The 16,833-nt window shown below is 34.0% G+C and overlaps 1 protein-coding gene across 1 annotated transcript in view; it reads left to right on the forward strand.

Annotated features, from left to right (window-relative positions):
• Positions 1-16,214, forward strand: part of LOC129778102 (inactive ubiquitin carboxyl-terminal hydrolase MINDY-4B) — a 40,008-nt gene extending 23,794 nt beyond the window's left edge. The window contains exon 5 of the mRNA XM_055784779.1: positions 15,600-16,214. Coding sequence (XP_055640754.1) covers positions 15,600-16,025 — 426 coding nt within the window. The 3' untranslated portion in view covers positions 16,026-16,214. The remainder of the gene's footprint in view (positions 1-15,599) is intronic.
• The last annotated feature ends 619 nt before the right edge of the window (positions 16,215-16,833 follow it).

Here is a 16,833-nt window from a genome sequence, read left to right on the forward strand (position 1 = left end):
TACACATATGGTTTTTTTGTCAAAAACAATTTTCTATAGAGCTTGTATAGAGCTCTCGAGAACAATTAGTCTTAGGATAATAATGTCTGTATAGTTTTTCATGCAGAATTTCATGTATAATCATTTTTTCGCATTACTTTTCTCGAAAAGTTAGAATTTTTCAAAGTACTGGAATCCCGTCAATTTCTAGGGATTAATATTTCATTTGCGTGAAATGATCCATGCACTACTAGCCGTCAAACATGAATCAATTAACCCAGTATTCAATTTTTTTCAGAAAATTTCGCATAGATTGCAGTTGTAAAACATTTGAATTGATTGATTAAGGTGCCTTTTAGAAGTGAAAAAATACTTAAAATTTTTCGTTTTTTAAGGGTTTTATTATTTCCCCCCCGTGGAGCCGATCTGGCGTGGAGGTAACATCCATACTTCTCACGCTCAAGATCACGAGTTCAATTCTCACTCCCGACATTCTTCCAAAATGGAAGGTAAAAGTGACGAACCAGCTAGAAGCGTTGAAAGTCACTATAATACAGAAAAAAAAATATTTCCCCCCCAAAAATAGATGATGAATTTGATTGTTTATATCAACAAAATTAAAGCTCTCCAACTCTTCTAAAATTCCTTCCTCGACACTACAATGTTATTCCTATTGTTATCTTTCACTATTTAAAATGTTCTACAACAGAATATTACGGAAAATTTTCTCATTTTTCAAATGAATTCAATTAAATTGTTCTATGTAGCGTACTTTTGAATTAGGATCAATCTAAGGCAAAAAATGGGTCTCAAGAACTGTTCAACTTTCATATTTGAGATTTGAGCTCGATTTCATAGTTGGGAATCAAAGATACGTGAGTTGTCTGATGTAATTCTTCCCCGCGAGCACTTTGGAAGTCATCTAGACAATCAATGTCGAATGGTCTATAAGCATTTGAAAAATAATAAAATATCTCAATACGCTTTGAATACCCTCTGAAAATTCTCTGAACTATGGCGGAAAAGGTTTTGAATTGCGCTGCCGACTAAAGGTGAATCGGAATTCCAGAGTGAAGATGAATCGCCATTAGCAGTGATCGATCATATCCCGGAGTGGGCAAAGCATTATTCATCTAAAATTTTGAGTAACACTGTTACTCTGCCATAAAACAATGCAAAACAATGCATCTCTGTAGTAAAATATCCTACTGGAATTCCATATGAATCAAATGGAAGAAATTAATCAAGGGAGACAGGGGTCTCCCTTAAATGGAATGAAAAATTAAATGGAATTTAGACGCAAATCAGTTCTTTCCTTAATTATTATAATTTAAAAAGGAAAAATGTCCACGTGGACAAAGGGGGGTAGGGGTATGAAAATGTCCACGCTTGTCCACGGAGGGGGAGGGGGGAGTCTAAAACCGTGCTATTTCTGTCCACGTGGTATGTGGACAGCCCCTTAGCACATTACACAGTTGCCATTTTTCGGCGTTAGAGTATTCCCTTCTATACCATTCCATATAGTACACATTTACACAGTAGCAGCCATTTAGGCGTAAGAGTTTTCTATCTGTTCTTCCATTATCCAGTTAGACCGGACAGCGGAGACAGTTGATTGATCATTGTTGAGTTATTTATAGAACAGCAGCCCGATGTGTCTTGCAAAGCAGAGCAGTTGTATGGATGAATCGATCATATTTCGACCGTGGATCGATCTCCATCGCTGATGATTGTTGCGTGGACGTAGTTATTCTGTAACAACACAAAGATGGTCAATGAGGGCCCTGAGTTTCGACATTTGTTATTGTTACAGATCGTATTTCGATCTCGGTCTGACCGTTCTATTGCGGATGTTTGTAATGCTTTTATGTTAGCTACCGTAGGGTGGCGTTATATTGATATTCGGTACATTATAATTAGTAAATACAAATCTAAAGATGTATGTGTGTGATATACAGTGTAGGGATTCATATGTATGTGTAATCTATAGGTGTGTGTGTGTATGTGTGTTCTAACTCCTCCCCATTTAGATTGGCGAATCCTCCTGGCATTCGTCTATTCCTCTTAGGGGCTGTCCACATACCACGTGGACAGAAAAAGCACGATTTTACACTCCCCCCTTCCCCTTCCGTGGACAAGCGTGGACATTTTCATACCCCTCCCCCTATTGTCCACGTGGACATTTTTGCTTATTTGATTAGAATAATTGAGGAAATAACTGAATTGCGCTTACATTAAATTTTAATTCCATTTAAGTTTTTTTTTCTTCTAATTTTACTAGCTGTACGCCACGCTTTGGTTATCTAGAATGCCAACACAGAAATGCGCAATATACGGTTGAACAATCCGCACCCGAATCTACATCACACAATTCCTAAGATTGATCTTGAACAACGCCAATCGAATGAAATAAAATGGATTTAAAATCATTACCGGATACAATTTTAGTTCACGATTTTTTAAACACTTGCAGAAAAATGTGTTGCTACCACATAGAAAAACGCATTCAATACTAGAAAGTTGATTTACGCTCACAACTTTACTTCTGAAGTGTGCTTATTCCATCTGAAAATCTTAAAGCTTCCTGAGCGGTTGACAATAGCAACAACAATCCTTGAAGTGGATTTTATATTGTGTCATAATATGAGCTCCATCAGTGGCGAACTTTTCGAGTTTATGAAGCGTACAAAAACAAACAGAACAATTTTTATGCATTGATTTTTTTTATCAATTAAAAAAAATTCAAGATAAGTAAATATGGAATAGAGAGCATGCACTGATATCTGAAGATCTTCATTTGATAAAGGATTAAGGAGTAAAGGGTCGAAATTTATAAGCGATTTCAAAACGCCTGTACTTTCGATATAAATCATGACATGAAGACAAAAAATTCAACATTTTCAAGCTACAAATTTCTGGTTTATGGATATCGTACGTACATATTTTAGTTTAATGTGTATATGCGTTGTAGACAAAAGTCATTGCAAGAAAAGATAAAACGTTTTTAGATTGCTTTCAAAGTTTCTATAAATTTTGAAAATATATTCACAATAACAATCCAATCAACCTGATTATTGCGCTTTCATTTGTTTCATAGAAAGTTTCAGTAGAACTATTTCCTACAGAGCTATTCTCTATTGTATGATCCGTTTATCCTTTAATTTTGAATCAAAAATATTTCCTGAAATAATAAACGCACCGCAAATCGATGGTCAAATCTGCCAACTGCAAACTTGAAAATATTCTATACAAGGTCCAGTTGTTGTTTTGACGAATGCATTATTTTATAACAGAGTTATAGCGTTTCAAAAATCACTCAAAATTTTCGATGTCGCATTTTGCTCCTCTATTTTTTTTTGTCGAGTGTAGTTTTTTGCCCACTCCGGAGTACGATTGGTCACAGGAAATTTCGATTCATTTACACATTCGCTTCACTTCAAGTCATCGGCGCAATGAGAAACCTTTTCCGCAATAGTTCCAGGAATTTTCAAAGGGCACTAATAGCGTATTAGAAATGTTTTCAATGTATATTTTTTTAATTTTTCAACTGCTTATTGACCATTCTTCATTGAGTGTCTAGATGGCTTTCAAAATGCTCGCGGGGAAAAACTACCACTCCTATTCTGTATTTCGATCGATTCGAAATATTTTGATCGACTTGACAAAATTCCATTCTGTATTCCGTTAATGTTGTTTTTGCATTTCGTTCAATCTGCATCTCTTCGAACATTAAATGGGCAAAAAAATAGGGAATGCAAAATTATATCTCGAACAAAACAATGGTTTCGGACGGAATGCACAGTCGGGGTATACATCAGGAAACTCACGACTCATTGATTGTTTACTAACCTTGCCCGAAAAGTTATTTGTATTGCTTTTTGGTTTCCCTCCACCTAAATCCTTATCAAAACATCACTTATCAAATTCGAACAGTTTACTAAAGAACAATTTAACGCCAAATTAATCAGTCGCTGCCCCGATCCTCCCCATTTTTTAAAATTTGTACATTTTTGGTTTGAAATCTGCTGCCCGATTGAAATAAGTTTTTGTGAAATCAAATATTTTATAGAAAGTTAATTGATTCCTCAAAAACATGAAGAAATGTTTAAACTGCTGAGAAAACTTTCTCATAAATTGAATTAAGTATCGAAAACTATTATATCTGTTTGAAATATTGTTGTATACAAGATGTTAGGTAGTTGATCCGAAAAATTTCAGGTGATAGAGGATCGTATTTGATGAAAAAATCTTCTACGCTTATGGTCAAATCTCATCGAAACAATTATTAAACTTTCCCTTGAGACCGTTTTTTTGCCTTGAACTGACTTTAATTCAAAAATTACACTGCTTAGCACGATTCAATTGTTTTCATTTGAGAAAATTGTGCATAAATTATGTTGTGAATCATTTAAATTTTTGCAAAGTAACAAGAAGGATAACAGTGTAGTGTCAAGGAAAGAATTGTAGAATGGTTGGACAGCTTCAATTTGGTGGATAAAACAATCCAGTTTATTATCCATGTTAGGAAAATTTATAAAAACCTATAAAAGCACAAAAATTTAAGTTTCATCTTTACCTCTAAAAGTTACTTGGTTCCATTAATTTAAATGTTTTACAACTGCATTCTACGCAAAATTTTCTTATTTTTCAAATGAGTAGCATAATTATTCTAAGTGACGTACTTTCTAAATTAGAGTCAGTTCAAGACATAAAGTTTGACTCAAGAAAAGTTCAACAACTCTAGTTGAGAATTGACCAAATACGTAGAATTTTTTCGTCAAATATGATCCTCTATCACCTCATGCAATATTCCGAATCAGCTACCTAATTCCACGTATATTTTTATCAGAACGCTGGCTCAATTTTTTGACGACTAGTAGAAATTGATGAGATTAAAATACTTTGGAAAAATGATTTTACACGCAATTCTGAAAAAAATCGAAAACAAAACTGAAAAACTATACAGACATTATTATCCTAAGACTAACTGTTCTCGAGATATAACAAAGTGTATGTAAAATTATGTTTGATGAAAAATTATTTACGCTTATCATGAAATCTCAACCATTTTGGAATCGATTAATTTTTATAGTTTTGAACTATGAGTGTCTATACATACCCCGTAACTATAAAAGTTCGATCATAGGAAATAGTTTGATCATTGACAGTTTACGTGAGATATTTTTATAATACAGATTACACTGAAGAAGATCAATTATATGAGAACAATTATGAACGTTTGACTGAACAGCGCTCTCAGGCGGCTCAATCGTTTATTTATAAATACGAACAGTTTTGAAATTCTTGAATATGTGTTATTTAATTCAATTTTGAATGTATAGGTGGTTGTATTTAAAAAAATATTCTTCCTGTCCACGTGGACTCGATCTATACCCCCTCCCCCCTCTCCGTGGCCAAGCGTGGACATTGTGTTACCCCCTACCCCCCCTAAAGTTGTCCACGTGGTATGTGGACAGTCCCTTATTCGTCTAATTTTTGTATTTAGATCTTTCAGTTTTATAGTAGTCTCTATTTTTTTTTGTGCGTCCAAATTTTATTTTAATTATAATAATTGTGACGATTAGACACACTATTATGGTTGTCAAACTAAGTGATACGATGTGAAATTTAAAATGAAGGCTAAGTTTAATATAATTTAGTTTCTCTCTTTCAATTTCTTTTTCATTGATTATTTTGTTATAGGTTGTGTTTTTGTTCGATTGTATTATTTTAAATTGATATTGTGCCTCGTGTACGATAAATGTCTTGTTTTCAATACACATTTCTTCTGTTATTTTCAGTATTTTAGGTGGAAAAATTGTAATTTGACTTTGAATGGTTGTAATGTTTGTAGGTTTTCTTATAATAATCAATGTGTCAGTATAAATATTTTCATTGATTTCTTCGTCCTCAGTACATTTAGGGGCTAGTAAATATTGGTTACATTCATATTTTTCCTGTGGTGTACAACTATTCCATAGTGTACCATTTTTGTCAATCAATCTGTACTCTCTTTTCATATTTTCGATAGGTAAAATTCTATAAAGTTGAATTTTATTTATTTCCCTTGGAACTTTGTATATAAAGAGCATATTTCTGTTGTTAGAAGTAATTTTGACTGTTCCAAAGTGAATTATCTCTGAGATTGATAAATTACTCTTATTTTCTATTTTCAATAATTCATTTTTTGTAAATATGTCTGGATATATTATTTCTTGTTTTGCGAATGAAATTGCTTGTGTTATATAAACTAATTCCTGTATCAAATATTCCAGATTGTGGCTCAGCTTGAGATAAAAATATATCATGTTTTTTTCTTGTATAACTTCATCTATTTGTGTCTGTAAGCCATTTATTCTTATCGTCAATTGATCGTTGATTATAACTTGTTTATTTTCTTCTGTTATTATGTTGTTCATTGTATTATTGATGATTCTTAGGTCATTGGCATCAGGTGAACCTGATAGCCATTTCCAAACTTGTCCTAAAATTTCCCATCTTTTGAATCTTGGGGTGTATATTTTGAAAAATAAATCTTTTAATTTTGAAAGTTTATCCTGTAGTTCATAACTAAATGTTGAATTAATACCTCGTGTCATTGTTACGTATTCGTATTCCCCGATTACATGTTTTATTTGTGTAATGTTGATTTGATGGATTAGAATAACTTCACCATTTGAGACGATACATTCCTTTTCTTCATAAAGTAGATACGCCTTATCCTTGACGTCGATTATTTCTATTCCTAGGATGGCGGTTATTAGGAATATCCACGTGAGTTTCACTGAAAAGATTTTGAATTTATTAGTCGTTTATGGATTTTACGGTTATTCGTATCAACTATATATGAGGGGTGATTTTCCTTTACATAATTAATCATGTCTCTGGGTTTATTTTTGTCTATATCGTTTGTTTTTTCCCATATTTCTTGTCCTTGATCTAAATTTGGATATTCTTCTAAAACTTTCTTGTACTGCTCTTGTAGTTTTTCTAAGTACTCTTTTGTCATGTTATTGAACCATAACTCGATCGGTTTATGTCCGGTGACTTTATGAATCGTGTGATTGTATTTTCGATAAGCTTGTGCAATTTCCATTTTACTTGGTTTATTTTCTTTCTTTGTACAGCGTAGAATCTCCCTTACTGTAGAGTGAACTCTCTCTATTTGGCCGTTGGTTTCACTTCTATGCACTGGTGTTATTGTATGATTAATTCCAAGCTCTCTGAATAGAAGTTGAACTTTTTGTGTTAAGAATGATGATTCGTTGTCTGTTGATATGTTCAGCTTGAGGAAACTCATTTAACATTTCTATGAAAGCTTCTTCTACATCCTGTGTGTTACGTGTGTTTAGAAATCTGAATGTAACATATTTTGTCAATTTATCAATTACATTCATTATAATGTTGTTGTCAATGAAGACTAAATCAGCATGTAAATGTGTTCCTTTCATTGGTACTGGTGTATTTGTAAGTTTCTCCTGTATTGGATTACGATCATATTTTTGTAGTACACATATTTTACATGTTTTTACATATTTTTCAAATAGTGTCCTCATTTTTGGGAAGTAATAGTGCTCGAGTGCCTGTTGAACATTTTCTCTTGCATTGCGATGAGCGTAATCGTGGATTTCTTTAATTTTTTTCAATTGGTCTTCTTCATCAAATATTTCTTTTACTTCCATTGGTGCGTAGTATATTTTTGTTTTGCTATTAGAGAGATGTTCCTTGTAAGTTTCTTGTAATAATCCAATAATTCTCGTAGGTGCTTTGATTCCAGTTTTTATTCTGTCTTGTATGATTATTAAAAATTCTTCCTGTATTTGTTTATCTGTTTTTCCTTCAAAATTCACATAGATGAGTGTTCTGTCATCTTGTGTTGTATACGTAGCTTTTTCACCCTCAATATACACGATTTGTAATTTGTAGACATTAATAGGAGCAGTAGAACTTGGAAAAAAAATATTCGTCTGAGTCTTCTGCGCTATGAGCAGTCATTGTATTAACAGAAACTCTACTCAATGCATCTGCGGCTTTGTTAGTATTGCCTGGTTTGTATTTTATTTCTATCTTATATGTATCAATTGTCGATTTCCATCTTCTTAACTTACTGTTATCATTATTTTGTGATATTGTATAAGTTAATGGTTGATGGTCAGTGAAAACAATTATTTTTTGACCATAAATATAATTCCTTAAATTTTTCAAACTCCATTTTATTGCTAATAACTTCTTCTCTATTGTGGAATAATTTTGTTCACTAGAGCTCAAGGTTCTACTGATAAATGTTATGGGCTTTTCGCCTTGCTCTGTTTTTTGTGAAAGTACAGCGCCTATAGCAATGTTGCTCGCGTCTGTCGTTAATAAGAATTCTTTCGTATAGTCTGGATATTCTAATGTAGCGTCGTTAGAGATAACGTTTTTAATTGTTTCGATAGCTTGTCTAGCTTCATGGGTGAGATCTATTCTTGTGTTATTATCTCTTCTGTTGTCAATACCTTTCAAGTAATTGGTTAGTGGTTTGCAAATATGTGCATATCTGTGGATGAATTTTCTGTAATATCCACTAAATCCTAAAAATGCTCTGAGTTCCTTAATTGTCTTTGGTTCGGGATACTCATTTAATGCTTTTAGTTTCTTTGGGTCCGGTCTAATTCCGTCAGTAGAAATAATGTGTCCTAGGAAATTTACTTCTTTCTGTAAAAATTGAGATTTGTCAATTTGAATAGTAACTTTGTGCTCAACCAAAGTTTGGAATATTTTACGTATATTTTGTATATGTTCCTCCAATGTTTTTCCATATATGATGATATCGTCAATATATGCAAAGCATATTCTATTCAGATGTTCGCCCAATATTTGGTTGATTGCGTGTTGAAAGATCGCCGGCGCATTCTTCAAGCCGAACGGCAATCTTAAAAATTCGTATTTCTCAGTTCCTGTGCTAAATGCTGTTTTTTCAATATCTCTTGTATCTAGTTTAATTTGATGAAACCCATTTTTTAGATCAATAACTGTAAAATATTTTTGTCCTTTCAACTGAGACAATATACTATTTATATCTGGCATTGGAAATTTATATTCGATTGTATTATCGTTTAACTTTCGATAGTCGATGACCATTCTATATTTTTGAATCTGACTGGTATCGATCTTCTTAGGAACGATCCATAACGGGGAATTATATGGTGATTGAGATTTTCTAATGATTCCTTTGTCTAATAGTTCTTGAATTTGTTCTTTAGCTTCGTTTCTCATATTGTGTGGTGGATTATAAGGTCTCGTATAGATAGGAAAATCGTCCTTAGTTCGAATTTTTGCTGGAATGGTTTTCATAGGTTCATTATTATCTTGAAATAATTTGAAATTTTCGCTAATTACTTCTTGCAGTTTATACTTCTCTTCCTCATTTAAATGGGAAGTTTGGATCATATGTATTGCATCAGAGTCATTTTCGTCGTATTTGAGGAATAATTTTGTGTTGGGGAGTATAATAGTGTTATTAACAGTGTTAATAATTGCACCAATTCTTTGTAAGGTTTGAATTCCTATAATCCCGTCATATTTAGTTAAAAGTGGAAGTATATAATATTTTTGATTCTCGTTAACAGAAGGTATAATATTTAAATTTGCAAATTCATTTATAACATTTACACCATTTATGGATTCAACATGAAATCTATTTCGTAGTAGAAATGTTTTATCAACAATTCCTGGTTTGATAAAATTATATTTTGATCCTGTATCAATTAGAAATTTTCTTGTTTTTATTTTTCCTTGAATTTCCAAATATTGAAGGCCTTTTTTATTTAGGGTAAATAGTTGACATGAACTTGCCTCATTTCCGTGTTCCTCGCATTCTTCTATATTATTTATTAGCTGGTTTCTGTTTTCATAATTCACATGTCGTGATCGTGTTGAACGATCGATTTCCATCGGCTCCCCTCTCGGATTATTTCTTAGTGTTGTTGGAATGGTTGGACTTCTCGTTGTTGTTGTAATTGTTGTAAATCTCGCAGTTGATGTGGTTGAAATTCTCGTTGTTCAAAACCTCGTTGTTGTCTTTGAAATGGTTGAAATTCTCGTTGTTCAAAACCTCGTTGTCTTTGAAATGGTTGAAATTCTCGTTGCTCAAAACTTCGTTGTTGTCTTTGAAATGGTTGAAATTCTCGTAGCTCAAAACTGTGTTGTTGTCTTTGAAACGGTTGGAAATCTCGTTGGTGTTGTCGTTGTTGGTATAAAGTACCTTGTTGTTGATACTGAAATCTTTGATCTTGTCTTTGTTGTTGAAAATTGTTATTCGGTTGGTTGGATGATCTTCTTTATGGTACTTGTGGAACGTTCGTAATTTCGTTCTTCAAACTTGTGTTAGCTTCCATTGTAATTACATGATGATATGCTTCTTCAAGTGTCTTTGGGTCATACCCAGTAATAATTAATCCATTTATGCCATTTAATCCACGAAGATATGCCGATACAGCTTGCATTTTGTATTGTTCAATTAATGGCTTTGCATTTTGATTGCCGTATTTCAGAATTGTAGAAGATATAAGTTGGTTTAGTCGAGTCGTAATGTATTCATAAAATTCGTGATTACTTTTTCCATGTTGCTCCGCTGTAATAATCTCATATAATAAATGCTCAATTTTCTTTTTTTCACCGAACGCCTCAATAAGTAACTTCTCCATTAGTGAGAAATTTGCTTCGTAATTATTTTTTGCAAGCACTTCCTATGCAGGTCCAATAATTTTGGATTCTAGTCCAAGCAGAAATGTGTAATAATGACCCTGTTTTTGTTGAGTATCCGAATCCGTTGCAAAAAAAATTTGGTTGATCCTCCTCGCTTTATTCAGCCAATGGTTAAGGAGATTCGGGTTTCCATCGTAGTCGTTTATAGTTTTTAGAAGAGCCAACGGATCCTCGTGCGACACCTGAGCAATGTGCCCCGTCGTGGGGTTTCTAATTTCGAATGGCGCGAAATTAGCTTCCGGCGTTGGGTTAACTTGGTTATTTAGTTGTGTCACTTGTTGTGCTAGAACACTGATTGCTGCGTTCAAACTTTCAAGGGATGGTGGTGTCGACATTTTTTTTTTATTTTTGAACTTACTTGTTCCTCTCAGAGTGATGTCGTTGTCGCTTTCGCTGGCGTACTACTAACGAGACCTTCACCCGGCTTCCGATTGGGATTAGAACAATGCAGTATTTTTTTAATTGCACTGTATCTGGATTGCACTTAAATTTTCACACTTTCACTTTCGGGCGCCAATTACCTAGTATTCAAACCAGACTTCATGAGTGACCGTTTTCAACTGATTTTATTGTTCAATTTATTTCTTCGCGCACCCATGGTTAGCGATCGTTGCTTATCTTAGTAAGCTAAACAAAAGATAGCATGCTAACGCGGATTCCGCATTTGTTATTGTTACAGATCGTATTTCGATCTCCGTCTGACCGTTCTATTGCGGATGTTTGTAATGCTTTTATGTAAGCTACCGTAGGGTGGCGTTATATTGATATTCGGTACATTATAATTTGTAAATACAAATCTAAAGATGTATGTGTGTGATATACAGTGTAGGGATTCATATGTATGTGTAATCTATAGGTGTGTGTGTGTGTTCTAACTATCATGACTAAGGAGGTTTATTTGGACATTTTGAAGCGAAAACTACCAGCGTCTGCACAAAAGCTAAAGCTGGGATCAAAATACCTTCCAACAAGACGGAGATCCAAAGCACAACTCAAAGCTGGGCTTGCAATGGTTCAAGGAAAAGCGTATCAAGGTTATGGAGTGGCCAGCACTGTCTCCCGACCTTAATCTTATTGAGTATATCTGGTTATTTTGAAAATTATACTCCAGGAGCAAAAATCAACAAGCATCCAGAAATTGCGGCAGATAATCTCAAAGGAATGGGACAAAATCACACCGGAAACATCTGCTAAGCTTGTTGAGTCGATGCCACGACGCTGCCGAGCTGTTATTGAAGGCAAAGGTTGTCACACGAAATACTAAAACTATGTAAGCCAGATGGGTGAATATGCTTTTTTGCATTACTTTTTAACTTTTTTTAACATCATGTCTCAAATGTAAAAGATTTTTTTTAATTTGAACTCACATGAGTTGGGTTTATGTTTACATTAATAATAATAAACTGAACAACAATTAACCATGTTTGAATTTTCTGGCGGGTTTTGGAAGAGATCTAATTTTTCACTGGGGGTGGATGAACTTTTTTGCATACTGTATTGAAGTTTTTCATCGCTAACACGTTGAATATTTGCCATCAAAAAGTTGAATTTGGGAATTTATTTTTCTTTAATCTATTACTAGTCTGTACCTCTTTGTGTTCGATGCGTCTTCTTTTTTTGGAACTATCCAAACTAGGGAATTATAGGGTGATTTACATGGACGAATTATTCAATTTTCCAAAAGCTTTGTTATCTGATTTTCAACCTCATGTTTCAAAGTTTGAGGATAATGTGATCGTTATTGTTAGTTCGCATTTCGGCTTTGACGTTTGTTGTAAATGATACTTTTTCATCTGGGGGATGGAATACAACATTCTTAGAAAAACGAAGATTAAAACGGTATGTAGACGCTGGAAATGGACATATTCCTTAGGGTGACCACTATGCCCCCACTTCCCCTACAGTGATTTCGAGGGTGCTGAATGTGTGGCATGGTTAAACGCAAGGAATCAGCAATAAAATAATTACTTCATTACGTTGAATTATAATTGTAAAAGTCTCTAAATAACGCAGAAACGTTGAATTTAAGCTCAGATAAACAAATTGTAGCAACTTCAAAGGATTGTCCTTACGCTATAAGTAATAAATGAATTGAGATTCAAATTGAAATTGAATTGGAGGAGGCATTGCACGATGGGAATTCGTATCAAATGCAAGATGCAACTTTCTTCAACGTCGTAATTTACCCGCCAAGGAACACCAAGGTTTCTTATGTTTTGGAGCCAAGTGTCGTTTATTCGTGTGTGAACAACTGCTTCAGCGGCAGAAAGGAAGGGATCTCTGCATTGCATCAAAACGGGTGATGAAAAATGGATTCATTACAATAACCCAATGAAAATAAAATGTATGTCGTTGGCACGGCCAAATATTTATCTGTTAATGTTACGATGAGTATTTGGTGAGATGAGGTCGGTAGGTTTAATGAGGGCAAATTGGTCACCTGATTGTTTGGTAGTATAACTATTGACTGTAGCTGCTTTATAGACCTTAAGCCACCTTAAGTTCGATGAGTTTCATGACTTTTGAGTCCCCCTGTCTTCCAGTAGGGCTGTCGCATGTCAATATATAAATAAAAAAAAAGAATTTGCTTTCTCGAAAACCATTCGGCCGTAGTTCTGTGCGCATCGTATCTAGGGAATTTATCTTGATATCTTGATATCTTGGAGTTCAATTCTCACTCCCGACATTCTTCCAAAAATGGAAGTAAAAGTGACGAACCAGCCGAAATGTGTTAAAAGTCACTATAATAGAGAAAAAAAATGGTATCTTGGACAAATAATCAGTTTGGACGACTGTTCTAATATTCCAGGATAAACAGATATTTTGTTTAATCTCAGTGATTAATTCGCATAGAAATTATTTTGAAGTTTGGGGGCAAAGTGGTCAGTGGTGTATAATGACTTGAAATGTGCGGTTCCTATCTCCCGCACTAAAACAGGTTCACCTGTATTCATTGATGAGAAAATCAGATCAAGTTTACTCACTTAACCAACCACAATGTTTTTGAATTGATCAGTATTTTGTTTGAATAAGATAAAGATAATTTTTTGTTTTGTTTACTAAAGTTGATATACCTTATCATTTTATGCTCTTGAACGAATCCCTTTTGTGGCTCTTACCCTGGAAATATATGCCATACCAACTAAACCAAGCTTCATTATGCGAAACGTTATGTGTTTCATACTACAGTTTTGTATGCATGAGAAAATTTAAATTACTACTCTGGGTGAATAGGCCCTTTATATTTCATACATGTACCTACTATTTCAATAATGATTTAATCAAGTTTGAACAAAAAAACGCATAAATCTATCCCATTTAGTATGATATGTGCGAGTGACTGTCGATATCAGAGATGCTATTTTTTTCGCTTTTGAGATACGGTTTTTCAAATTTAACATGTTTTAAGTCTTCGTTCAATATTCCTATGTGACTAGACTAGACCTATGCGACTAGCATCCAATTTTCCCGCAAGTCGGATTATTTTTTCGAAGAAGTTGACTTCAATTTGATATGTCGTTCGTCTGAAACAGTTCAAAAATTATCAATTTTCGAAAAACCTCATTTTTGGATAAAAGGGGAAAATGATTTTTCGGAACATTTCGGTTTACTTTGAAAAATCATATCTCAAAAACGAAAAAAAGCAGCAGATAAGTTATGCAAACAATCCTCAGCTTTCAAGAAAAAATATAAAAAAATATCCAAAGCCACGAAAACAATAAAAAACAGTTACAATCAATAGTTACGAAAATAAAATCCATCTTTTTTGCAAGTTCAATATTTAATGAAAGGCTCATTGGCTTTAATTTGATATATCGATCATCTTAATCGGTTCAATGGTTCAAAAGTTATGAAAGTGTTTTTTCGGAAAAAAAGTGGTAACATTTGATTTTTTTTGGACCACCCTAAAATGGAAATGGTCACCCTAACAGAAAAATAAAAAGTACGGGTCTAATATTTTGCAATAAAGAACAAAACTACCACTTTTCATGGAAATCTGAGAATAACTATATCGGTTTGGCATGGAATGGTTGTATAAGAATGACTTATATTTAAGTGGACAGTATTATTGTTGATATTTGTATTAATAATTATTAGTTACACTTAATATTTTCTGAGTTTTATGTCTATTGATGAGAAAACGATATCAAGTTAATTCACTTGGCCAACCACAAAGATTTTGAATTGATAAGTATTTTGAATGGATAAGATAAAGATAAAATTTTTAAAAAGTCCCTGGTCTAGTTGAACACATCAATAATTGCTTTATTCGTGAAAATTCGTGAATGACTCAAAATATTATTCCATAGAAAAAAAACATATTTATGTTCATTACATTATCTGTCCGTCTTACCCACAACAAATGTCCATCCAATAAAACATTAGAGAATTTTGTTTTTGACCAATTTTTTCAATGACTCCCGTAACGTCTTCTTACTTTAGAAGTTAGTTCAGGAATTTTAAAAATAATTCAACGACCATATCTTCTTGAAACATTAAATGTAGACACAATGGGATGCGATGGAGTATTGGATAATAAATGTATCGCTATACATATTAATAATTTCTTCTTCCAGGCGTTGAAATTGGTCTTAAAATCCAAGATCACGATCAGAGAGCGAGATACCAGCCTCACAGTACCTAAAAGCACAACTTTGAAGATTCAAGAAATAGCACAGTAATTTACGGAAACCAAGTTATTCTCTTCTCTCCGTTCAGTCCTATTTCGTTCAGCATACATTAAAACCAGTAACAAAGTTCCTCAATATTCAGAGTCAGTTGACCTTTTTCCATAAACATCGTCTATCTCGAGAACTTATATTCCCGCGAACTTACAAACTGCTCCAACTGAGTGATTCTAATCATCTTTTCAGGCACTACCCCAATTCGGAATCCTCGGCCGTGGCTCCATCGGCCTGATGGTGTGGGAAGGAGAAAATGAAGCAATGCGATCGGCTTCTCGGCAGCCGGGTTCACGTCTGAAAACGCCAGCGACACCAATTTGGGTCAGTTCCTGTTGTGGACATTTTGGTGTGTTGTTCAACTCGAATCGGGAGCTACTGAGAAATTACCATGCCGAAAAGCGATTCGAGCTCCATTATTACACTTGTGCCGGATGTTACCTCTCGATGACCGTCGATAATCGCCAACAGGACGAGGGCGTAGCTGATGACGAACAGGACGGCGAACGAAAGCAGAACGACATGATATCGACACCACTGGAACGGTTGATTCACACAAAATGGATGGAAGCGAACATTTCCTACCACGGGCCACTCCCTGCATCGTTGAACCTCTAAATGATCCGTCATAGTATTGAGAGACGTTAGATCAACCAAGTATATTTAGTTTATATACATAATTCAGCGCAAAAACTTATTTTATTTGACACCGATGTAACATGATTAATAATTAGTACATAGCTACGAAGTGATAATTGAACTTGAACAATATTTCTTATGTTACCTTACTTCATAAAATACACAATGTTCAAATACAGAATGTTTTTAGATGAATTCATCAAGGCTGATTGTTCGTTGAAACTATTGTGCATCTCTGAGAAATATTATTCAATATGTTGCAATTCCACATCAAATCTATCAGAAAATATCCTATAGAGACACGACCCGTGATTCGTTTTAGTTTTAAAACTTTTTCGATTCGATTTGATTTTTTTTTCGATTTTTGTACATAAGGAGACAGCTACCCAAAATTACTATTTTATGTCACCAATTCAATATGCGAATGATATTTTTTGACATACAACTACGTCTTTCATTTCAATACTGGGGAGTAAGTTCAAAATTTCGAAAACGAGAGCATTACACCGGAGCAACCAAATTTTGAGCGTCAATACCTCCTAACAAACCGAACGAAATGGGATGTAATCATAAAATATCTACGCATTATATTCTTGTTACTTATTGACCCAAAAACTTGTATCAATAGTTCAAAAATTGCTTTGTAAGCAAGCTATTGAAAACATAATAATCTAACTCATTGACGATGCTTGCTTTTGTGGAATGTTTTCCCGAACACGGACATAAAATCAAAGCGCCCGAGGAAATCGTCATAGCAGATACATGCAAGCTGAGTACTTTTTACTCG

Source organism: Toxorhynchites rutilus, chromosome 3, assembly GCF_029784135.1.
Source record: "Toxorhynchites rutilus septentrionalis strain SRP chromosome 3, ASM2978413v1, whole genome shotgun sequence".
Classification (NCBI taxonomy): Eukaryota; Metazoa; Arthropoda; class Insecta; order Diptera; family Culicidae; genus Toxorhynchites; species Toxorhynchites rutilus.